General features: G+C 34.6%; 1 protein-coding gene across 3 annotated transcripts in view; it reads right to left on the bottom strand.

Moving 5' to 3' along the window:
• The window catches only part of Snx13 (sorting nexin 13), a 94,500-nt gene that overhangs the window by 3,681 nt on the left and 64,544 nt on the right, over nt 1-26,275 (bottom strand). For 2 of the 3 annotated variants that reach the window (XM_051175099.1, XM_051175097.1), the window contains 9 exons: nt 24,100-24,169; nt 19,341-19,513; nt 14,959-15,066; nt 13,259-13,369; nt 8,799-8,960; nt 7,648-7,719; nt 4,540-4,685; nt 4,259-4,327; nt 2,092-2,204 (listed from right to left, as the gene is read on the bottom strand). In XM_051175099.1, coding sequence (XP_051031056.1) covers nt 2,092-2,204; nt 4,259-4,327; nt 4,540-4,685; nt 7,648-7,719; nt 8,799-8,960; nt 13,259-13,369; nt 14,959-15,066; nt 19,341-19,513; nt 24,100-24,169 — 1,024 coding nt within the window. The remainder of the gene's footprint in view (nt 1-2,091; nt 2,205-4,258; nt 4,328-4,539; nt 4,686-7,647; nt 7,720-8,798; nt 8,961-13,258; nt 13,370-14,958; nt 15,067-19,340; nt 19,514-24,099; nt 24,170-26,275) is intronic. The other variant, XM_051175098.1, reaches the window with a different exon arrangement.

The following is a 26,275-nucleotide window of genomic DNA, read 5'->3' on the forward strand; positions in this document are numbered from 1 at the left end:
ATCTCTTATTTCCCATTTGATATTCACTATCTTTTATGCCCAACTGAATGAAGACTTCTAATAATCAATATCCTTATAAAGCTGATTGCTTTTCTAGTTTTTAATTCTGCTGTGGATTTTTATTCTTTTCTTTTTTTGTGGTAGATAAATGCATAAAAATGAATACAATGTGAAAGAGCAGCTATTCTAACTACATAGAAATTCAATGACATACACAGACTCTCTGGATCTGGTTAGTTTGTATATGATGTTTACTTGCAAACTTTTAAAATTAAAATTTTTAAAAAATACAAAAACTTGTAACTTCCAAAAGGTCTGTATCTAACAGAGATACACTATAATTCAGCATAAATATGTGACAAAACATAGGATTAAGTATACACAAAATCACAGCTTTCATCTACCCTCAACTTCTTGAGGTCGTCTTCACAGCAAGGGCTACCCTGGCAATTCCCCCTGCAGCTGGAATACACCTGACATGGCCGCTTCTCTTCTACTGTGTAACTTTTCTCTTAGAGCTGATCACTATCTAGCACACTATGTTTTATTTGTCTTGTTTGTTGTCTTCCCCTAAAAGGACATAAGCTTTAGGAAGTAAAGCAATATACACACATGCCTCGCTCACAATTAGATCCAGTTCGATCAAGTACCTACGTGACTATGAGTTCTTGGAGCTGTGTCAGGGCACTGCACAATCTGCTTTATTATGAAGGTATAGTGAAGAACAGCCTGAGGTACTGTTTCTTTTTAATTTTTCTAAAGTGCCATTCCTTTACTTTCTGCCACTGTATTTAACCACACATTGGGGAAGCTATAACAGCAATGTGGCAAATTTCTAAGTTAAGACAGAAAGCGAAACACTGAAAATCTAATTTTAAGTCATAAGAAAAGTCAGGCATACTAGCTTATGCTCAAGTCTTTAATCCCAGGATTTTGAAAACTGAAATAGCATTACATTCAGGTCAAGGCCAGCTTGGACTACACAGTAAGTATCAGACCAGCCAGGGCCACAGCATGAGACCCCACCTCAAAAATAATATGAAAATGAAGGAAAGAAACAAAGTAAAGCCATAAGAAGAAAAGCAGGTAACAACAGACAAAAGAACTTACAAATCCATTTTGTCCATTCTCTACATGCACAATTAAATCAAAGGTAGAATATGTATCTAGGCATAAAATCTATTTAGGCATTTATTTATATTTATGCATTTTTAAAGATACTTATGACACAGGGACAAAACTACCATCACCATCTCTAGGCCATAAAAGCCCATTGATGACAGGCTCTCTTTCTGAGAGGGGAAAAAAGGACAAGTAAATCTATGTTAATGATACAGTAGTATCACAAATAAATACTCAAATAAGACCAAAAACACTCACTCGAGAATTATGTTTTAATAAGGATTAACGATTGATCAATCAGTTACTTGTATGTAAATGGACTTGTATTCTAAGTTAAACATTCTTTCTGAAAACTTCAAACTTTCCTTTGTTCTTTAAGTTGGGCCTCATGTAAGATCAAAAGCATGACTCTTGCTATATGTGGTGCTCTAGATCAAACACATGGCTCTGTGTACACTAAGCAAGCACTCTGCTAAGCAAACTACAACATCCTCAGCCACACTCATGTCTTTCTTTAAAAAAAAACCAAACAAATGAAACCCCAACAGGCCATGACCTACAAGTCCCAGATCATACTCATATTTGTATCAACCCATCCATCTGTCATGTTTTCTTTACACAATTTCCAAAACCTTTCAAAACAGCACAGTAAGCTTTTTATCATTCGAAGATGAGTCAGAATCCTGATATTCACTAACTACAAATCGTGGGTGGGTGGTTTGGAGCCTGTTTCTTCATACACAGAATGGTAAAGTTAATACTGACTTGTTTCAAAGGAAGGTTAAGAGGATTTGTTAGAATGTATGAGAAATGCCTAGCATAGTTAGTGCCCAGTAGCTAGTAAATCATCATCTGGTGGTCACTATAACAAAAATGAGCTAAGCTAGCATAGTGTCAATGTCAAAAAGTCATAAGAAATAAAAAAAAAAAAAACAAACAAACAAATTTTAATCAAATGTGTTAACTCACCTGGCATAATTGCAAATAATTTTGTTTTTCCTGCAATTCTTGTTCTCATTCGAATAGCTTTATCTCTGCATGGAACAGTCTCTGCTAAAATGCCATTGGGCCAAAATGCATCTCTATTTAAGAAAATGAAATAATGTTTGTAAGTAGCTTCATTTTCAAATGATAATAGTTGATAACATCATTTCAATATGCTAAGAAATATTCAAACCAAGATAGCATTTCTAAACCTTTATACAGACAAATAACAAACATCATCCAAGGGCAGGTTTCAATTTAGGCATAAAAAAATATATGCACAAAAAGTAGCCGATAATTTCTGGCCCCCAGTACTTCACAAACACTAAGAAAATGGGAATAGGTGGATCAATACGTGGCAGACACTTAAACTCCAAAGTGGGCCCCTGCGAAGTGAATATCTTATCCTAATCCACCCACAGCATACTGAACTTGGAAAGCCTAGCAGCTAACAGTCTCTCTTGGCTATGCCATTCTGATCCCCATCTAACTCAGCCGGCATGAATCTCAAGTTGTGAATGCAGTGCATGCCATACAAACATATTCTCCATTTTTCAATGGAGTTCCATCCCACTTCTTGATGTTTTTGGTCCAAGGAGACCTGGACTGAAAAGGTCTGGAGATTCCCTAGCCCACCAGAGTCCACCTTTGACCCTGAGGCACCCTCTCAAAACTGCTAAGCCCCACCCATTACAACTGGACATAATCATCTTAATGTGCACTAGAAACACCTTGGCTTTAAGGAGATAAAACCATTACTGTTGTGCAGACCTTCTACCCATTAAGACAATCTCATAATTATCTCTGGAAAAAGGATCCACACAGGGTTAAACTTCCTCAGTTGAATACAATCTACAGTCAGGGCTGAGAATCTTTAATACAGAAGAATTGACCTAACCTAACTAAATGAACACACCGGGGCAGTTAGACCAATTCTGGAAACAAAACAGTACAAATGGGAGAAACTTAGCTTCTGAGAAGAAAAGGAGATGCCTCCCTTTCTATCACCAGAGTCTTTGGACAAACTAATTTCCTTCTCTAATTCTTCATAATCTCACAGCAAGTGAAGACAAAAACCATCTCTTATGTAAAGGATATAAACTCATGGAAAAGCAAGTTACTACAACACTTGACAGTTTCCTTCTTGACACATGTTTACACCTCAGTACAGAAGCCAGAATCTCCTATGCACTGTCTGTCTTCCTACTTACAGAGGGGTAACCTATGCTAACACCTGAGTACAGATGACAAGATCTGCTATTCACTGTCTGTCTTCACACTTACTGAAGGGGCTCATTCTTTTTTTTTTTTTTTTTTTTTGCTTTCTATGCTCTTCTGAAGAAACTGCATCTTATCTTTCCCTTCTTGGTGACTGACAGGCAGAGTGCTCTCACTACATTTTGTAGCATAAACATAAAAATTACCATGTCAATTTTGTACTTGTACTGTCCTCAAATATTTAAAAATTAAGCCAGTAACAGATACAATTTTCTAAAAACTTCACTGATTTCTATGATTAAAAACAAACAAACAAGCAAGCAAACAAACAAACCATTAAAGTTTTGAAGCAGGGTTTTCAAGTGCCCAGGCTTGGTCCTCAGTTTACAACACAGTCAAGGCTGATCTTTAACCTCTGGTTCTCTTGCTCCTATTCCAAATTCCACCATGCCCAGTTTTCTAATACTATTCCCATGATCGTAAAGCTATTCTATTCGATAAAAATATCACTATCATTTTTAAAATGTTCCTTTTGCATCTTTGCTAGTCTAGTGGGGAAAAGGCACTAGCTCCTTATAATAAATGCCTATCTATGTTAATTATCATGTGTTCATAAGTGTGGTGTATATATCTGTGTGGGGGTTACATGGGCCACAGTGCACACATGGAAGTCAGAGGACAACTGCAGACTAGCAGACTCCTCCGTTTACATTTATGTGGACTCTGAGGATCAAATTCACGTCCCCAGGCTGGTGTGCCAAGTGCCTTTATTGTCCAAAATATCTCCCCAGCCCCAAATGTGTATTATGGTTTTCCTGTAGTTTGCTCATCAAAACCAGTGTTACAGAAACAAAGTCCATTAAGGTAAAGACAATTGTGTTAGCAGTGCTAAACTCTGTATTATGTGAAGAAGTAATGCCATCTTAGGATATACCTGAAACGCTTCACCGAGTCAGCTACTTGTTCAGGTGAGGTCATCCAGTCAACATGGTCAACTATTTTTCTGAAAGTAAAGAAATCTGAGTAAGTGAGTGAGTCTTAGTAGGCAAATGAAACTCAGCCAAGTTTCATAGAAACACTCTGAGTGAGGATGAGCCTCTTCAGAGAAGAAGAGTGTTAATGATCTTGAAAAGCCCTAAGGAAAAGTCTTTGACAATGCAGAACCATTCACTCATGGGAATGAAGTCTAAGAGGGAAAGCAGGCAAAACGGCTACCTGTTAATAGTGTCACCATATGTAGCTCTAATAAGCTGCTGGAGTAAGTTTTTGATATTCCTTCTCAACCACTGGTTTCTCTCTTTTAAGTCAAACACCTCATCCATTAGAAGAAGCATTACCCTAAGTGGAATATTGTCATCCACCTGGGGAAAAAAATGAGAGGGAAAAAAAAATCAGGATGATTTATAGAAATATGACTTAGTTGTAACTTTTAGCAGCCTGGTAACGTAATAGCAAAATTGATAATTATTTTCTGATATTTTTCATAAATAAAAGTATTTTGGCTGGGCAGTGGTGGCACACACCTTTAATCCTAGCACTCAGGAGGCAGAGGAAGATGGATCTCTGAGTTTGAGGCCAGCCTGGTCTATAGAGCTAGTTCCAGGAAAGCCTGGGCTACACAGAGAAACCCAGCTTCTAACAATGAAATAAAAGTATTCTTATAATCAATATTTAACAGATGAAATAAAGAATATGTTTTGCTTAATTAAAAAAGAAATTAAAGTAAATAATTAAACTATCATTATAAAACATAATTTTAGGGAAATTTTATGGTTTAATTGGCATAGTTAGTATATTATTACTATTAGTATACTTTATTTAATTGGTATAATTAATAGTAAATACAATTAGCAAATCAAAAATAATTTAATTAGTACACATAAAGTTAACATAATTTTTTTTTTAAATTATGAAAGCCAATAGCTTAGGCTTATTCCACTAGTTCTTCTTTTTTTATATTTATTTATTTTTCTTATTTTACATATCAATCCCAGTTCCCTCTCCCTCTTTCCCTCTCTCCCTCCCATCTCATCCCCCCCCCCCCCAACTCCACAGGAAGGGTGATGTCTTCCAGGAGGGGTCAACAAATCTGTCAAACCAGTAGCTCTTCTTATAACTTAAATTAACTCATTTATATTAATCCACATTTTGCCTTGTGGCTTTTTACCTCTCTTCCATCTTGTACCTCCTGTTTCCTCTTCATGTTCTCTGGCATCTCTCCTGTGCCTAGATTCATTTTCTCTTCCTCTCTCTCTCTGCCTAGAAATCTCACCTAACCTCGTCCTGCCTAAATATTATTAGTTACTCTTTTATTAAGTCAATCAGAAGGTGCCTTGACAAAGAAATATCTTCACAGTGTACAAAAAGATTTTTCCACAACAATTCCCCCTTTTTGTCTAAATAAAAACAAAATTTTAAACTTTAACAGAGTAAACTTATATAATAAGAACAATTATGAGGTAAGAATTGCATTTATAATGTCCAGTCCATTTGTTTTTGGCATATTCAGAGAAAATATTTTTTGTCTCATATTTTGCTTATATATTATGGTTTCTAATTTTATGTTTTTATGGTTTGGGGATTTTGTGCATGTGTGTTGTTTCTTGTGATTTTTCTGTATTAAAAAAAAAATTCTGGGTGTCTTGTTTCTTTGCCTATTTGTTTTCTAACAGAAGAAAGAAACATAGGTTGTGGAGTTGTGGGTGGATTGTGGGAAGGACCTGGGACAAGTTGAGGGAAGGAAATGCATGATCAGAATATGTTATATGGAGTTTTTATCTATTAAAAATGAAAAAATATATTAATAAACTTTAATCATGAAAGCCTCCAGTCAGTACAAAATAATAGTAAAAACCAGCTAGAATGCTTTTACGTGCCAGTAGAAAACAGTTACTGATACCATGAATGGACAGTTTATAACTAAAACACACCAGGAGGAAAAGGGACTCATTTCATTACTGTGATTCAATTACTGGTCAATTATCTGATAAATAACAACGTAAGTCTGAGAAAAAGACATTATTTCAAAAAAAGTAAAATTATAAAATCCACATAGTAAAAGATATTACAGGTATTATACTTTAAACTCATGAAGTACTCTAAAATGAACTTGAAGAAGCAAAAGTAACAATCAAGACAGTTTATTATAAACTAATACATCTGGAAACTGAAAAAAGAAACTGTAGCTTTAAGATAAATCTGCCTAAGAGACCAGAGCTCGAAACAGATTCAAAACTACACAAAACCTGAATAACACTTAGATAACAAGGAAGAAAGACAACAGTGGGACTTTTGCTTAGGCCAGCTGAATGCTTGTCCAATCTACACATACAATTAGTCAGAGATAAAGTGCAAATTTAAATGTTGCCATGATAAAGGAAAACCACAGGCAGCATCACTGTGACCCTAAAGTATGCCAATTTAATACAGAGTAGAAAAGCAACACACACACACACACACACACACACACACACACACAGAGCACATGTGACAAAGACTCATACTCAGATTTATGCAGCATCCACACTAATAAAAAAACACAAAAACAAAGAGAGTTGTGACAACAGAAAAATGAATAAAAGATTTAGACACCCACAAGACAGCACATTGAATGAATGACCAACATACATGAATCTATGTGACGTGCAATTACGAGAAGGCTGAATTACAGAGACACAAATGTTGACTCTTGGCAGAATGCAGAAGAGTAAAACTCTTATGTACTGTTAGTTACAATGAAAGTGGTACAATTAGTTTGGGGAAGGTATTTAGTAGCACATACTAAAGTTTAATTTACATATATATATTTATGAGTCAGGAATTGAATTTTTAGGTAGAAGAAAGTGTATTTATTTTTTTCAATTTTAAGATATGAACTAAACTATTCACAGAGTTCCATGCATAATCCAACTTACAAGATTAAATACACATACTCAAAGACAGAAGAATAGTGAAAGAACAAGTAAATGATGGCATGCAAGACTATCACAAAGTTGAACAACAAAACAGACTATGGAAGTATATCCTTTGTAGTTTCATTGTCAAGTACAAAGTATGAAAAGCAGGGTAAAAAGAGATCAATAAATCAATGGTGGAGGAGGATAGAACAGCAAGGGAGGATAATGTTTTCTAGGGCCCTGGTAATTTCTGTTTTTTGTTTGTTTTTTTTTAATTAAAAATGCTGATAGCAGAAATATATTCAGTCCATAAGAATTCACTATATTTAACCCAATATATGAATCTGAATGAAGGAAACATTTATTTTTTTAAAAAAAAAATCTGCCAAACATGCTAAAATAAAGTTATAGAATAAAATCAACTCACATTGTCATCAAGTTGAGCTGAGACTCGACAATGTTCAGGATCTGAATCAGTCTTTGTAATTAAAGGAGGCACCTATACATTTAAAATAAAATTAAAAAGTTAACACACTAGCACAGTGAAAAATCTAGCATTATCAATGAAAACAAACACCAGCATTTGATTTGAGTTTTGGTGCAACATACTGACAAATCTTAACATTCTAAACTTTGAAGTCAGCATGGCCAGGGAACAGAGCTCCAGTCTGCTTTTACTCTAAGACCTCATGAAACTATGTTAATAGGTTTAAGACATTAACCAATAACTTGATGAGCGGGAAGAAGGAAAAAAAGTGTTAGGTGAAAAACATCTGGAAACATAAGAAAGACTATTAAGACCAGGACATTTTTTGTATCACTGATGTCAATGTTTCACTTTTCCTCGACTACATCTTCTAAGGACAGAGCATCGCTGAAAGTACAATGTTTAACAGAGAAGGTACTGCTTCTAACACTAGGGAAAATCTGTGTTCAATAAATACATATATGAGTCATTCAGATTCACATGGAATACAACAACTCAATTGTTAGGTTTATAGTTTGTCTTTTTTCAGCTTTGGTAACATCCAAAGCAAACAAACAAACAAACAAACAAACAAAAAAACTATGCCAAAATTATTTTAAAAGTGTAAAAAAGCTTCCTTTAACTCCTGTACCGCCCAGGGGTATGCACATGAGGACATAGCAACACAGTGACCAGGGAAGGGCCTCTCCTGACTTTGATCAGATTGGCCTCCACTATTTGAATCAGAAGAAATTAGACTTCATATATGAATGAATATTAAGTATAACTCATTTGGAAATATAACTAATTATTTTCAAAGAAATACACACCATTAAAGAATCAAAACAGCCCAGTGTAATAAGTTGATATTAACTTTGATAATTTTATATATTTATTATAAATTAATTATAAAAATTCTAGCACAATAGACTGATGATTTCTTTCTTTCTTTTTTTTTTTTTTTTTTTTTTTTGGTCTGCTTCTGACATAAATTTTCTCCTTTAGCTTTTCTTTTTTTATGGGCATTATGTCTGACAGTTTCAGGAAGTAGCACAATGCATTTTAGCTGACATAACAACAATTTGCTTTACATACCACTAGAATCTTCTTACCTTAAAGAATGACTGCTTTAAGTCTTGGCCTAACCTCTCTGACATTCTGCCTACGTTGTCTGACATTTTTGTCACTCCTTCTGCCAAGCTATCAGGAAGGGATTTGACTGCATTTGAAACATTCCTCATAGAGTTGCGAAGTGGATTTACAAAAGTATCCATCTAAAGCAAAAAGGAAATTATTCAGATCAGTTACACAACTAAGAAGCCTAAGAAAATATAGAATGCAACCATGGGAAGACAAAATGATTTTCTAATCAATAGAATGCCAATGCATTAAAAAAAAAAATTAGACACACACACACACCGTTTACTTGGTATACCTTAAAAATGTATCTTGACAATGCATATACATGATTTCAAACTTTGAGGAAGATACTGTTAGGATAGGAATATAAGCCTTCACTGTTTACTTATTGAAGAAATTCTGAATACATTCTCAAACAAAAATCGATGCAAGTAGGATTAACCATTTCATACTTCTACTACAATCCAAAGCAATGGTGAGATTTTTGCCATACCATGAGACATCTGCCAAAGAGCTACGAAGACTGTGTGACTAGCCAAAAGAGAGAAGTTTGCTGAGGTCAGCAAAGCCAGAAGAGTGGAGTCACCTAGGCCTTTTGACATCAGACACGCAACAAGGGCTACAGGATTTGCAGTTTCCCTCCTGGATTTCAGTCCTGCTTTAATTTACTATTTCACCACTATTCCTTCAATCCTCCCTTTTGGAATGGTACTGTATATTCTCTGAAATTACATGTTGGAAGTTTGTCATTTACTTTTTAATACTTATATGTGCTTACAGTTAGACTTTTGGCTTTGTGTTGAGACTGTGAAAGACTATGGGGACTAAATGCCACAAGCCTATGGGGGCCAGATATGTGATGCTCTGAGTGAGAATGGGCAATACATTTGAATACTTGGTCCACAGATGGTGGAACTGTTTGGGAAGATTAGGAAATATGGACTTGCTGGAGGATGTGTGTCACTGGGGTGGGCACTGAGGTATATAGTCATATCATTTGCACTGTGCTCTTTGCCTCCCACTTGCAGATGAAGATGCAAGCTCTCAGCTGTCCCTCATGTCATGCCTTTGCTCTGACACGATGGACTCTAGACTTCTGACAACATAAGCTCCATAAACTCTTTCATCTAAAAGTTGCTTTGATGTTTTATCACAAAATATAGAAAAGTAAGTAAGATGGCCACTAATATAGCTGATAGTGCTTATGGAATATTCAATTGTTATTAGTTACAGTCAGGAAGAAAATTGAACAAAGGGGATTAGATTCAGGTTTCTTCTTTTAAAAAGATAAAAGGGGGATATGGATATGATAGAATACAAGGTTAAATTACTAAATCTACTCTGAAAAGAAAAAAGGGAAGATATAGATATGCTACTTTTAAAAAGAAACTACTAGTTTAAATATTTTATATTTGATTGGAATTTTTTTATTATATACAAATTTTGTATATTGACACAAATTTGAGGTTGATTTGGTTAAAACATACTGTTCATGCATTACTAATCTTGTTCAAAGTATTATATCTATACAGTTCATTTAACAATATAATGCAAATTTCTAGTCCTTGAAAGCTATTGTTAATAATGAAATACAGGTTAGTAATTAGTCACCTATTACAAGTGAATTTGTAGTCATATTAGGTATGTTGACAGGATCAAAGAGAGATATATTTTAGATCGACAGATCACTTTCAAACTTCAAATTCATCAATCTATAGATATTTTTAAAATTTTTATTATTTATTTATTGTAATGACGATGTGATATGTCTGCTCATGGCAGCAACAATCTACTTCAGAGAAAATGATGGGCATCAAAGAAACTCCATATGGAGCTTGTGGCAAAAATAAGTCACTGGGCAAGAAAGTGGCTTTGCTTCCACTGCTGACAGATGTCCCAACATTGCTGAGGACTCTTGTGTGACCTTATGAAAATATCTATCAAATAGGTGTCATATTTAAACATGTAACTACATAGAAAATTGCAGCTCTCTAATATAGAGAACTTCACAAGTATAAGAGTCCACTCTGTGACTACTTCTACAAATACAGGACTTGTTTTAAAACAGTCCTAGAAAGTATTCTGAAATATTTTGAACACTGACAAGAAAAAAACTTTCAAATACTGAGGCACAGGAGTAAGTCATGGAGCGCCAGTGCAAGCACATCTAACTCACACAGCTGCCTGTTCTTCAAGTGGCCAGGTCTACACAGCTCTCTGTTCTAGCAACAGGACACACAATGGAATTTTAACTTAAATTTAATACTTCTTATTACGGCTAAAACGATTTCACATCACAATATAACAGTAGCTAAAAAGGCATATCAAACTGAGAGAAAAGCTGCGTGGCACTCTATGAATTGTTCTACAGGTTTTATTTTAAAGGAATAGTCAAAAGTAATAGTTTCTAAGGTATTTCTTAAGTTGTGAAAAGCCTCTCATAAAATTCTTGTAGTCTATTTAATGGCTACTTAGAAGGCTATTTTTTTACTAATAATTAAAAATATAATATGCAATTAACATATGTGTGCTACTGCTGATTATTTAAAAAGAGTGTATATTTAACACAAAATTTCTTTTATCTCAGAAGACTATCAATCATTTAGTTACAATTAATATAATCATAAAACAGAAAATAAGGAAAATACCTAGAAGACTGGAACACATCTCTATAAACATTTAAGGGTGAATAATGAACGTACCACTCTGGGGGAAAAAAGTATAAAAATATACATGCATGTGTGTGTGTGTGCGTGTGTATGCATGCATATATAATATATGCACTTACTATTTTGAAATCTATATATAGAATGTTTAAAAACATTCAACGTAGGAATGTTAACATCCATTATTGGTGGTTTGAAAGAAAATGGCCCCCAAAGGGCGTGGCACTATTAAGAGGTATGGCTTTGTTGGTGTAGGTATGGCCATGCTTGAGGAAGTGTGTCACTGTGAGGGTGGGCTTTGAGGTCTCCTTTGCTCAAGCTGTGCTCAGTGTGGCACATAGTTCACTTCCTGTTGCCTGTAGATCAAGATGTAGAACCATCATATCTTTTTCCAGCACCATGTCTGCCAGTTTGAAGCCATCATTATGGTAATGGACTAAACCTCTGAAACCATAAGCCAGCTCCAATTAAACATTTTCCTTTTAAGAGTTGCTATGGTCATGCATGGTGTCTCCTCACAGCAACATAAGCCCTAACTAAGATATATTAAGAAGTTAAAATCCACCAATCTAATCATATGAACCCCTACTTATAATTCCTAATATTATTTTGTGTCAATTCCTTAACTTCTTTTCTACTTATAATGACAAGGAAGGACTTAGAAGGATGATGGAAACTTTTCAGTTCTTATTTCAAAATCATCTAAGACTTCCAAAAATTTGCAAAGAGTTAATACACACCTTTCTAAATTCTATTACTCCTGCTGCTGCTGCTTTTATAATTAACAGTGAACATTCGCTAGTTATCTGTAAGACATGCTTAAACACAGAATAATATCTTACTTCACTTACATCTTCATTTCTTAAGAAAACTAAAGTACCAAAATTAAAAGTAATGCAAACACATTTGCTAGCAAAGAAGGAACAGGACTTTGAAGGCCTGTTCACATGGCTTCTGTTCATACCACAATACATAATTCCAAAAGCAGATCTGATTCCATATTTTAAATAAAAAGCATTGCACTCAGTAGGTAAAAATACTTTCGGAACACATTCTAATTAACATTTTTTTTCTCAGCTTTAATTCAAATAAAAGACATTTACTCCCAATAAAAAACATTTGCAACTTAAAATAACGAAAAACTTGTACCTATTTTAGGCAAAACTTTTCCTAATGGACTATTTAAAAGCCATTTTATAGTCAAAGACAAATGAGGCTCATTCCTGTTTGTAATTAAATCTGTGTCTTAAGTACTGGCTGTCCCCCACCTGCAACCTTAAGTACAAATGGTTCTGTACTGCCTGTTCCAGGAAATGACAGTTATGTCTCTGTTTCAAAAATTTGTTTCAAAAGGTTGTTATGACTACCTAATGATCACCTTGCAGTCATGTCTTTGTTTCATGCTAATGTACTCTTTCTGTAACCCCACCTATTCTGTCCACCAAATCCCCCACTTGAAAACCTCCTGCCCCTGAGCAATAAAAACCTTATCTTCCTCACATCCAAACTGATCTCCTGAAGACCTCTTTTAGGAAGAGACAGCCCATGTACGCAAATAAAAGGAAGTTTGATTAATTTGGCCATGATGTTTTGGATTAGTGGTCGTTGGGATTAACAGACATTCCAGGCAACAGTGCTCTGATGGAAGTCAGTAATGACACACTGCACTTAACATATCATTTTAAAACATGTGCAAATCTGTATTTTTTTCATTAAAAAGGAACCATAAAAATCTATCTTAAAAGGAAATTCAACAGCATGCCTACCTTGCGAGCAAAATCACCTTTCCCTTTACTGTAGGCTTTGTTCTCAAGGAAATCAAACACACAGTGAGCCAAAGCTGGGGATGCTTTCATCATTTCGGGGGTCAAGAGTAACTAACAGGAAAAAAAAGCCATATTAAGACAGTGGAACTTATTATTCATAATCTCATTTTATAAAAAGTCAGAATCATACTTTAACTTTATTCTACTTAATGACTCCACAACTCAAACACAGTAGAAAAACTGTGTTGTTTACACAATAATGCTAAAGTTTAACATTAATGAATATAGAATTTTGATATAAACAAAAACTTCCAAATGTTATTAAAAAATCCAAAACAAAATACTGCTTACATAAATTCTAATGAACTTCATAATCTAGCATAATTCCTTCTACACCACAAGTTGTGATATACTGAGTTCTTGAGCTAAAAGTATACAGTAGAGCCATCTTTAAAAACAGACTTATAGTACCTCATTTGGGAAGTCACTTTTATCACATAACTGATAGGGATCTTACTGGAACTAAAACTGAATTATTTTTGAAGGAAAAAGTTTAAATAGAGTTCTACAAAAGCAACATTCGCATTCAGCAGGTTCGAGGTTAGAGGCAGCTCCTTTGCCTACTTTTCTTCCTGTCTTTTCAGCACCCGTAACAGAGAATTACAACTGTAGTCACAAACAAAGCCAGTCACAGATGTGAATATTTAATAGAAGAAATTTTAAAAATGTACGAAGAAAATAATTCAGTATATTAGCTTTTAAATTTCACTAGATTCTAAGGGAGGAGTTTTCTAATTTTATTTTTCTTAAAGAGCCGTTAAGTAATTACGTAGGTTATGACCACAGAGTACCTACTATAACTATTCAAATCTCTTGTTTGGATAAAAAAAGAAAGAAAATAAAACAGATACAGGCAACAGATAAAAGTTCTCGGTTCCAAACAGGCGCTTATCTGTTGTCTATAGTTTGCTAATCCTCCTGTGGAAGACAGGGAGCTAAGTAATGAACACTATCAACTGCGGTGATACACTTCTGAGACACGCAAAAACATTATCAATACAAACTAGGATAAACTGAAAAAGTTCTGGGTATTCAGGTATAAAATGTATCTGGGCATGCTACCAGCCTGTGTAATATGTAACTTATAAGGTATGTTTTGTTATTTCCTATGAGGAAATTTTATGACCAAGAGGATGGATCCAAGAAGCATCTTCAGCTCTATTCCTCTCTTGAATTATTCGGAGAACAAAGACATGTACTGGTTTTTGTGGCAACCTGAAAACCTGGGAACATTGAACTTTTAGGTATACCATATGATATATCTATAATAATCTGAAAAACATGTTACACATACTCATCTAAACATAAGGAAACAAGTCTTGAGTGCTTAAAAGAAAATGTCTTATCACTAAACACAGAAGTAGTTAATAAACTACTAAAAAGACTATATATCACATTTGATACTACTCAAAATTAGTTATTAGTCCACTATTACAGCCAAAATATGCAGTTGTGTCTTTGTTCTTACCATTAATAAGACTGGAGATGGAGACTATGGTCATAAGCATGCCAAGCATATGTTGCACCAATAACTTAATAAAGAAACCTACGTGTGTGTGTGTGTGTGTGTGTGTGTGAGAGAGAGAGAGAGAGAGAGAGATAGCAAATGACATCTATGAGAAATAGAAAAATGGTCATACCTGCAAATAGGCATTTAAATCCTTTTTCCTCTTTTCTAAAAAGTCTCTGTCCATGTTGTTAAAAGTCTTCTTACCAGGAAGCTTTAATATGCTTGACAGATTTTCAAACTAGGAGACAAAATATATTCAATACTTCTCTTTTTAAGAGAAAAAATTTCTACATAACAATTTCCCTACATGTCAAAATATCCTCAGATAACCTAAGGTTATATTTTTTTACACTAAACAAACCATCCAGAAAATATTATCCCCAAAGCCCCAAAACAGCTACCTTTCTTTATCCTAATGAGTATGGGATGAGGGGTCACAAAGGTAGGTAACTGATGAAGGTGGGCATTTGGCCATAAGAAGTTTCATCTTGGTGTTCTAATTTTAGGGTTATTCAAAATTTCATAACAGTAATACTTTTCTTAGCAACCATCTGACTCATGAACAGTATTAAATATGTAAATTTTTAATCAATGCTGTAACATTATGGCTTTTTAAAAATCTAATAAAGATTAATTAAATATTTATGACAATAAAACAATAAATAAATAAATATATTTTTAAAAGGCAGAGAAGACAAATTACTAAGTATAGGCAGCAACTATATAACAACTCTGTATACAACTATAATAAACATTAATAAACTTTCCTCATCACCATATGGAAAATAAGCTCATGCATCAAGCTATGAAAAAGACCATGTTAAAGCAAAATAGCAATGTAGCATTTAGAGACTTAGCATTTAGGTGCATCTTCATGGTCCATGATGGTAATCTACTACACCTCCTCAAAGACAAGCTGTCACTATAGTGGTTGCTAAGAAGGCCTAGGAGCATGATTTAACTATGAATGGCCTGGCCAACTGTCAGTACCTGAAGCTTTAGGCAGTCTCCTTCCTCTTTCCATATTACATACACTGAAGCAAGCCAAGATTTTAAAATCATCCTTTGTTTAAAATACATTATCTCTATGAAGAAAACCAATTCCTACTGCACACATGGGGGGTACGGAGAGAGGGGAGGCAGAGAGAGAGAGACAGAGAGAGAGAGAGAGAGAGAGAGAGAGAGAGAGAGAGAGAGAGAGAGAAAGAGAGAGGATGGGAGAGGAAGGGAGGAATAAGGTATAAGGTTCAGAATCCTTTCCACAACAAACTGGAAGATTCTGACAAATTATTTAACACAGTGAAATATCTAATGGTTGTTTATAGTAGAAACATGAAAAAAGTTCATTGCACATTATTCTTTAGCTTCTATCATTATCAAGAAGAAAAAACAGGAGCAAAATGTTCAAAGTTCTGTGTAGTGTGATAACTCACAAATTTGGTTACATATAACCCAAATGAAATAAGTCTTTGTTGAACACATATATAAAACCCTTTTTAAAAAAATTAAAAAAAAAAAAAAAAAGAAGAAGAAGAAAAGGTGATCTTAACCGATGGGGAATAATATGCTGAGGCTGCAGAAGTCTGCAGTGAGAATGAATTTTCTCCCAGTGAAATTATGAAAATGAAAAAAGAGAGTCATGCTAGATTTGCTGTTGCACTTCATTCTGCAAAGGTTACATTGGTGACACATGATAAGTTAGTTAATGTGAACAATCCATATGTCATACAGTTCAGCGCGAGCTACAGTTTCACTAATCCTCAGGGGGTCTCGAAATGTTTTCTCCATAGTTAAAGTCACCCTGTAGCCTCTATTGCAATCACTGAGCTCTTTCTTGTCAGTATTAAACCAAGCAAGAATAGCACAGAGATCAAAGGCTATAGCAAGGTAATGAAAAAAAAAAATTTGAGCAAAAGATTTGGAAAAGAGATGCATTTGGGTTCTCCCATAAATATGTACTCTTTAAATATTAGGACTTGGTTAAATAGATTTTGATTACTATTCACCACAGCAAGTTACTTAATAAAATGTGTTATTGGCAAAAAAAAAAAAAAAAAAATTAAATTGTGAAGGTCAAAATCCTATGCAGCTTTAGAAGGTAGACAATTTCCTAAAATATTATTTATGCATATGACTCTAAATTACCCACTCAGTTTCCTTTCTTACCAAAGAGCAAGGGTCTGAACCACATTTCTCCAAGCTCACATGCTGAAGGCCTCACATCTAGTACCCTATACTGTACTCATATAAGACAGGGTCTTATGCTGTAAGTCAACCTGACTCTGTGGTCTCCTCATAGGAGGCCAGCACATACTAGGAATGCATACATACACTGGAAAGAGGACCCGTCCTTGTCTGAGACAACTGAGAAGCCTGAGGAGAAGCCAAACCTGCCAACTCTGGCCCTCAGGCTTCCAGCACTGGAATTATTTCCATTGTGTGACTTATCCAGTCTGAAGTATTTTATGAACAAAAATGCCAGTAGTCGTTACAATAACATTTTCTCTATAAACTTAAAAAGTGTTAACAAACAAGAACAATATCTTAACATCACAAAATAGACAGTCCAGACTTTAAAGAGACATAGTCTTTTGTAAGCTATCTGCCTGGACATCAGTATTCCAAAATACGGTCACCAGAAAAAAGCAACAAATTTTGTATAACCTAACACACATACAGGAGTATTAAAGAATGAGAAAAATGGAAAATGTCCACAAAATAAGAACTGACACATTAAATCAGAATGTCTTCTAAAAATAACATATACTAAATATAAATCACAGATACTCTAAGCTCAAAGATTGTATCTTTCAACACTAAACATATCTGGTTTAGATTCTTAATACACCACTAGAAATTTGATGAAGCAGATTTGAAATTATGTTAAGAGTAATTCAAATGATTTGTAAGATGAATATTTAGGACCACCACTGGCACAGGGGTGGTATCTGTGCACTCATACAAACTTTACTCCGGCAAACAGACACACAATATCTACAGGAATGCATACTCCTGGAGTCAAGACACTGCCTGTCTGTTCACTGTTATTTTCCTAGAACTCAGGAGAGTCAGGCACATATGAAAAGCTTAATAAATATTTATAAAATAAATGAACGGGCAGTTCAGGCCATTTTTAAATGCATACAACATTAAATTCTTAACTTTTAAGTTCATCAACCTTTGGAAATGTAAGACTATTAATGTCTTTAAAGAAAATAAATGATAGTTCATTTATTTAGACTGAGAAAAAAACATTACTCAATAAATTAAACAAAATGAAACTGATTTTAAAATCATTTCACTTTTAAGCACTCCTTATTTGTGTTAAGAGAAAAAAATTGCATAAAACCTAATTTTCATTAATTTGCAGTGTCAAACTATTCTTGGCCATTAATTTATAAAAACTGATGACTGACAAGTACATGAAAGAGCTATATGAGCTGCCTGCTTTTAGACAATGGTCTGATAAGAAGTAAGCAGTTTTTCTCCACTGTGATTTGGAGACTCCTTCATAAAAGGTCTATTAACATAGGAAAATATAAATGAAAAGACATGCCCAAAGACAATTACTTATTTCATTACAAACAGTCCTATTACTGACGCTCAGAAGTTGATCAACACCTTGTTTTTAATAAATTTAAAGCTCTTAGTTTTATCTTACCCTATCTGCTAAATATTTTCATGAGATTATAATGGTACCAACCATATTTTTCCAAATATATTAACTGAAAAGGATATTTTCTGATTTCTATAGTACAAAGTTGATTAAAATCCAATTAGGTATTATCATTATTCTATTGGCTTAATACTCTTCATATAACTAAAATTTTAAATCAATCAAAGACTTTCAAAGAGTGAAAATAAGCTCCACAGATTACCTATTGCATCTCATCTGGTATTGTTTTTCTAAGCTAACAAGAAGAAAAAATAGCTTTTCAAAAATAATAAGGACTTGAAAAGTCTTTATAGTTACTTCTACAAAATATGATTAAACTTATTAAGAATTTACAAACAGTATTTGGTTAATGTCAGGTTCAATTTAGACTGTGGTTCATAACAACTTAAGCAAAATATCCAGATTTTAGCAACATTGTTGGATAAAGTACCATTGAAAATAACTACAGCTTTGAATTAAGCCTCCCAAACCACCACTGTGTTCAAATGAGTTCTATCAGTCTCCTTCCCTGCTGCAAACCAAACTTCTGCAGAACACAGGATCCCCATCCCTTCCCCATTCATCCACTTGTTTTCTCTGGTAGATTGGAAGTATACATTCACTTAACTTTTCCATTTTAAAGTACCACTTTAAAACAAGTTAGACTGTTTCAAGTTTCCACATCTGATTTAGCGGCTTATTGCTCAAAAGCATGCCACCAATATTGCCAATTATAAAAATTTCAGTACCTATTTTCTCTCATTAACTTTACTCAGTGTGAGCATCTTTGAGAAATGTAGATCCAAAGCTGAATCAAGAAACATTATAACGGCCACAAGCGTCACAAATCTCATTACCTGCTCAGTGATTCTCATGTGGAAGTCATGGAAGTCACTGTAACGCCGATAGGTTTTCCACATCTCCTCGGTGTTGAGGTTGCGCCGATGTACAGTGATGGCATATAGTGCGTATGTCTTGCCATGATCATTACAAACGCCTGCCACAGCATATGGGTCATAGTCAGCATATACTAGTCATTTCAAACAAAATGAAAGGAACAAAAGACACAAAAGGAGGAAGATGAAGAACAAAAACAAACAACAACAAAAAAAGACAACATGAAATGAAGAATTTGAAATGACAGACAAAAGAATGGCAGCAAAGGATAAAACAGATCCCAATCCTCTGTGTTCACATGATATGGTATTATAAAAGGCGACTACAACATAAAACAAATTAAAAGTATGATGACATCACTGGCCAATGAATTTCTTCCTACGAGCTTTTACTTATCATTAAGAATGCTTCCACAATACTACTCAGAGTGAAGCAGGGGGTTGTTATACACTTCATACACCAGAAACCCCGAAAACCAAACAATAAGCTTTTACATCTTATTTATAGTTAACTATGGGCTGTTCAATTAACAACAAGAAAGCCACAGGGTACAATTTATCTCTTGGTAATTCAAAAGAATTACCAATTACACCCAACAATTCAAATGCAGCAATAACAGCAGCAATAAATAAATCAATAAACACTCACCCTATTGGCTTTCCATATATCATGCAAGCCAGAGAGCCTTTAAAGGTGTTATCTGCTTCTACTTTGCATTAGTCTTAACTTAGGTAAAGAGAAGAACTTTGAAACATGCTCTTGTCTTTTTAGGCTTATTGTTCTACTCCTGAGCAATGGTCCTCCATCCTCCTAATGCTGTGACCCTGTAATATAGTTCCTCATGTTATGGTGACCCCAACCATAAAATTACTTCATTGTTCCTTCGTAACTCTTGTTTTGCTACTATTGTGAATTGTACTGTCAATACGTGATCTATAAGATATCTGATATGCAACGCCCAAAAGGGTCATGGTAACACATAGTTTGAGAACCACTGTTCTAAGTCTCTTTCACTGTGTTCTCATGTGTATTTCATAGTGTGTATACATGTAGGAGAGCAAGCATGTGTGTACATTCATGTAGAAACCAATGATTAACATTGGCTATCTTTCCCTGTCTCTCTACTTTCTGTTTGTTTGTTTGAGACAGGGTCTCTCACAGAACCTGACTAGACTAGATGACCAGCAAGCCTCAAGGATACTCCATTCTCCACCTGGCAGCACTGGGTTTCCAGAGACATGCTGCAGTGCTGCGATTTTAAAAGGATGCTAGGAATCTAAATTCTGACCCTCCGGCTTCTGTGGCAAGCACTTTACCAACTGAACCACCATTTTCCCTCATGGCATATGTCTCCTGTATACTTCTTCCTTCAGTCATTTTTATAATATTGCCATGTGTGGCAGGCACCATGGCAGTTTAGTTCTTAATTGGGCATTCATCTTAATTTCAATCACTGTATTCTTTAATTTACATTCTTTCCTTGGCTCTTCTTTTCACGCTTGCCTTAGGATTGATTCTTCTGAATATTTTTCAACATATTTAAGGACTAGTAAGATTGTCATTTCTGATTTTTCAAAAACATAGCTTTCCCTTATGGTTCCTACTTCTTCCTGGAGCTTTCTGAAATTTACTTTCAAGCTTATGCATCTGAGTGTCCCAGGATTATGAAAGAATGTACCAGGAAAGCTGTCACCACTCTAATAAGTGATTTTCACACAGGTGGCCTTCTGTACACTTAAATTCAGCCTACTGAGCAACTAAGATAGTTTTTAAACATGCTTGTACTGGCATACTGGTATGTACAGACTTTTTGGATCTTTATTCTTATTCTCTAGGCACTATAGTACATTAGTCGTTTAGATAGCATTTCACTGCATTGGGTTACCAATCCAGTGATGATTCAAAACATGAGGAGATGCATAGGTCACATGAAATACTCTATGACTTCATATATGAGAACAGAGCAACTGTGGGTGGATTTTGCTACCTGAAGATGTTTAGGAATGAATGTGCCGTGACTTCTGGGTGGGTGGGGCGTGGCAACTATACTAACTCTCTGTGGATTGCGATGCTGGGGTATATAATAACTAGAGGACAGTAAAATGCAGTTACATGCACGTAGGCACATACTAATCACATACTAATGCTTCACTTTTGGGGGGATATCACTTATCATTCCCTATGTGACTTCACATTTCTGCTTTACACTTGAATCTAAACTAAGATTTCCTAGTTCTTGTTTCACATAAATTTGCCCTCTATGACACTGAGTAAATGATACAGTTCTTCTTTTTCTAAACTGAGGACATAAGAATGCCATCAAAACCAAGATGGCGGTTTCTACGTTGCTATGAGCCTCACTAGGTATCACAGCATCTTCACTTCCCAGGACATGTTTTTCCTCATGGTCTATGGTACCTATATACTTCTTAAGCTACTTTTACAACACTGCCATGTGTGGAAACACATTGTGGCAATTTAGACTATTAGTCAAAACTCTACAACTGATATATTAATAGATTACAATGATAATTACAATTATAATAATATATTACAATTATGAGAAGGGGAAAGGAGAGGTTTTAGATCTGATTAAATGTTTTACTACCTTTTGAATCATGTAGCAAAGGAGTTTCTATGTACCTTCTTAGTAAATTATTTCAATAACACAAAAGTAGGTATCTATACTGACAAATATACACACAGAAAGCCTCACTATAACTAAAACTTGCACTTCCTATTCAAAACTGTCTTTCCTTCCCTGTACATACAATATCAGTACTTTTTATTTGGCCAATGAAATTACACTGAAGATAATATTAGTAACAGAAATACTTTGGTCATCAAATTCTGCATACATGTTTTATTTGTGTGCACTGCTCATACTTTACCATCAACTTCCTCTTACAGACTCAGGCATATCAAATAATACACTGCTTTTTCATCAAGTTAAAGATTTGGCTTTTCTAAGCACTGTTGCCAGAACAATAAAGAATTGGCTCTATCAATTGTGTGCCAGGAATGTTTGGAAAAGATAATGCAGATGCCCATTGGGCAGCTCACTATAGCCAGTTACAAATTAGTGAGAACAAGGAGACACCAGGAACAGACAAGACAGAGCACACATAGTAGAATCCCTTTTGAAAGGATAATCAAGAGGGGTTACAATTGTTAGGGAAAAGAGACTATCCAGGTGCATGGACAACAGCAGGAATAATGAGGTTAATGTTTTTAAGATTCAGAAAACAGATAATTTTGTTGAAGGAAAAAGAAGACACTAGAGGTCATGGACCAGTCTCGGAGCAGCAGGTCATTGAACTGTAGTTTTTATGTTCAATAACAGAAATGTTAATGACATGACATCATGGATCAGTGTCCAGTTGGAAAAAAATCAATATTGAACAATATATGATGTCTGCCACACATAACCAATTACCAGTAGTTAGTTACACCTATAGTTAGCCCACGAAACATGCATTTCTATCAAGGTTCCACTAGACAAGTGAAGAAATTCCTCCAGTAGAAACCTCACAGGAGCTCCTCTAAGTGAAGTTGCAGACTAAAGACTGAGCCCAGGCAACTGGTCAAAAGCTATGTTCTTAACCCCACTATATGATGTAGCTTCCCCAGACTTTGAATGACAGAAAAAGCCATTTATTAAAAATGTTTTGCCTTATGCTTCTGTGCATTTAAAGAACAATATACTGTAGAAAAATAAACAATTAATTAAACTAGAAAGTCAGAACAGCCTAAAAAGAGGAATGTTAACACAAGAGACAGACATGAATGCCCTCTTCTAGATATACAATTTAATGTTTATCAGAAATAAAAAGGACTATTACATGAAAAGACAGCCTTAAATTAGAAGACAAGCCAAGAAAGAATGTGAAGACTATCTTGGCTTCTTTAAAAATGTATGGAAGGAAAACCGCTTCAAAAGTTAAAGGGAAATAACAAGACATCTAATTAACAATGTGTTTTCTGGTGACATCTAAAAGTGAAGGAACAACTGATGGTAACTTAGTCCAGAAATCTAGCAGATAAGAGGCGGCATAATAAGTCTACTGAGAATAAGAAAACAAAGCCATCTTTAAAAATGCAGATCATCATTTTTTTTAAACTAGACTTATGTATCAAAATCTCTTTTCAAAATCTAAAATTTAAAACTAAAGAAATTTAATTGAGACATGCATCTCTGTATAATTTGGCATTAAGTATAACAAAAACATTCCAGGGAGAAAACTGCCATTTCTAATACTCATCAGCATTATTTATGACTATGCAAGGTCCTAGGTTGCTCAAACCATTAAAGCATCTGGGAGGTTTCATGAGGAATGTATCCAAGTCCCATCTACCCAACTGTCTCTGCCAGCTCTTGATTAGAAGAAAGCAAATACAGACAGAAGATCTCTGTCAAAAAGAAGTGGGAATTCTAAAAGTGAGTGTCAGCAAGAGTCAAGAAGAAAGGAAAAGACTAGCTCTAGAGTTTACTTGAAATGATAAAGTGCTTAGAAGTAAGTATTTTCAAATGTTAACATTGGCAACCTTAGAGAAGAAAAACATACAAATACACAAGCAACCAAACATTACAGGACTTAATGAAGAATGTGCTTCAAGAAAAAGAAATCAGAAAATTCTGAATGCAATAATAAATGTAAAAGTAACTGGGATGCTGCAATCACCCGTATTCAGTAGTAGCTGCGGCACAAGGCCTCTTACCAGTGTCGGAAATGTAGGCATGAAGTTGTCCAGAGTCATCAGAGGACACATTTGAAAGGTCATCTAAAGACTGGAAGAACAAAATTAGGGAACAAAATTTTACAGGAAAAGTGTTAAGAATTCTCTATCAAAGGTCTACCATTCCTGTCTCCTCACATTTTATAGCATGTGCATGGCCCCCACACCTCCCCATACCTTAGACCAGGATGCTGTGCATTTACACTGAGAGAGCTAGATAAAGAAGCTAAACTAACATATCACAATAGCTTCTTCATTACTTATCTATATCCAGTAACTTATTTTCAATTACAGACAATATAAAGGAAGAAAATAAAACCCAGGTAAACCAGGAATTCTTTACAGTAACAATTGTAATGGTAAAGTACACTACCAACAGACTTACAGTCGTTAGCACTTTTGCTAACTGAGAAATAGTCAGTTAATTTAGATTACTTAGCACGAAAGGAGGGTAATGACACCTGCATCATAGGGTATGTGAGATTAATGACTATATATGTAAAATATATAGAAAAATACTTATTAAAGTAATTAGCCATTGTGACTACTTAGCAAATGGAAGTGAGTACAGACTAAGACTTTTGTTAGCAAAATTTATAATTCTACAAACAAAATCATTACTGATTGATCAACAATTGATTTAACTATTAAACTAATTTAAGTTTAAGTTTTAAATTACTTGGCTACATACACATGCATCCCACTCCCTATCCCCCTCCTCCTATCCGTACCTCCAGCATATTGCCAAGGCAGACAGGGCACATAAAGACAAAACAAAGCAACCTGAAGCTGCCTTTTGAAGACTCTGTTGCAAGATTCTCCCTTGAATGCCAACAAGGATGGCAGAGATAAGAGTGACCCCCACCACTCTCTGGTATAATTGCTATCCTCTACCTAAGACTGACTGCACAATGTGCTTATGCTCAACACATTTTTTCCTATTGGGCATAGACTTTGATATTTAGCAGATAGAACATGCATTCCATCATCTGGCTCCAACAAAAAACCCTTTGCACTTAATCTCTAATACGTCTTAATGTACTAATGTTCCACACCTTTGTTAGGACACAGAGTAGGTGAAAATATTCTGGGAAGAAGTAAAATACGTAAGTATTCATGAAGCTCACACTAAAGTATTTTCTTAATAGAAGCAGCACAATTTAGCTATAAGATTATTTTACATATCCGGTATCTACCTATAATTTAAAAACTGTAAGTCCTTTCAATAACATAGCACCAAAAAAGCACCAATAATTTTTCAAAATTAAGCATAACAACAATCCCCTTTTATATTATACACAATGATAAGAAAATCCTCCTAAATATTGTTGTAATTATCATACACAAGTAAGTAAAAACTAAACTATGAAATTCCAAATGGTAAAATAGTATTAAATTCAGAATCACATCTAATTTGGAAAAAGTACTTTGGTAAAAGAAAATTGTGGTTTTAAAACAAGTGCATTAATATTACCCTAAAATAACCACAGCTTATAAAGCAATCCTTGAACTAATGTTCTTAAACTTCATGCAAAGAAAATGGTCCTATTTTTATTTTCTAATTTTATGTTATGGCAAAAATTAAACTTAGAATTCTTTTCTCCCTCTTGGACATTTTTACGTACTGTTGTCCAGGTTGACAAAGAAGTCTAAGATTCAAATAAATGAACCTCCAGCTACAGTCTCCAGACTAGTGTGACAATATCAGCAGACACCACTGTGCCTGGCTAAAAATACAAGCTTTCTTTGCTAGCTCAGCAAACACAATCACAATGTCAGTGGTAGAGATAGCAGGAATAATTTACCTGCTAATTTCTACTGGATGATTTTTTAGTATCTTCACTGTTCAGTATATCACAATCAACTACTATGCTTTTATAATCATATTTCTAAAATTCATCCACTCACTAGAATTTTACTTCATATCAGAAAACAAATCTGAGTGACTCCAGCTACATCAAGGCCTGGATTTAAAAGATTTATGAAAAAAAAAATTACAAGAACTGGCTTCTGATGTTACTTTTGATCCAGAGATTTCTGGAATTCTCTTAACTTTTAAAAGCACTACTGTTTAAACATTTGTATAAATATGAATTTTAGAAATTTTCAAACTGGGAAAAGTTTCCATGATTTGCAAAGTTTATATGTATATGATGAA

This window comes from Phodopus roborovskii, unplaced genomic scaffold (assembly GCF_943737965.1).
Source record: "Phodopus roborovskii unplaced genomic scaffold, PHOROB, whole genome shotgun sequence".
NCBI classification, from domain to species: domain Eukaryota; kingdom Metazoa; phylum Chordata; class Mammalia; order Rodentia; family Cricetidae; genus Phodopus; species Phodopus roborovskii.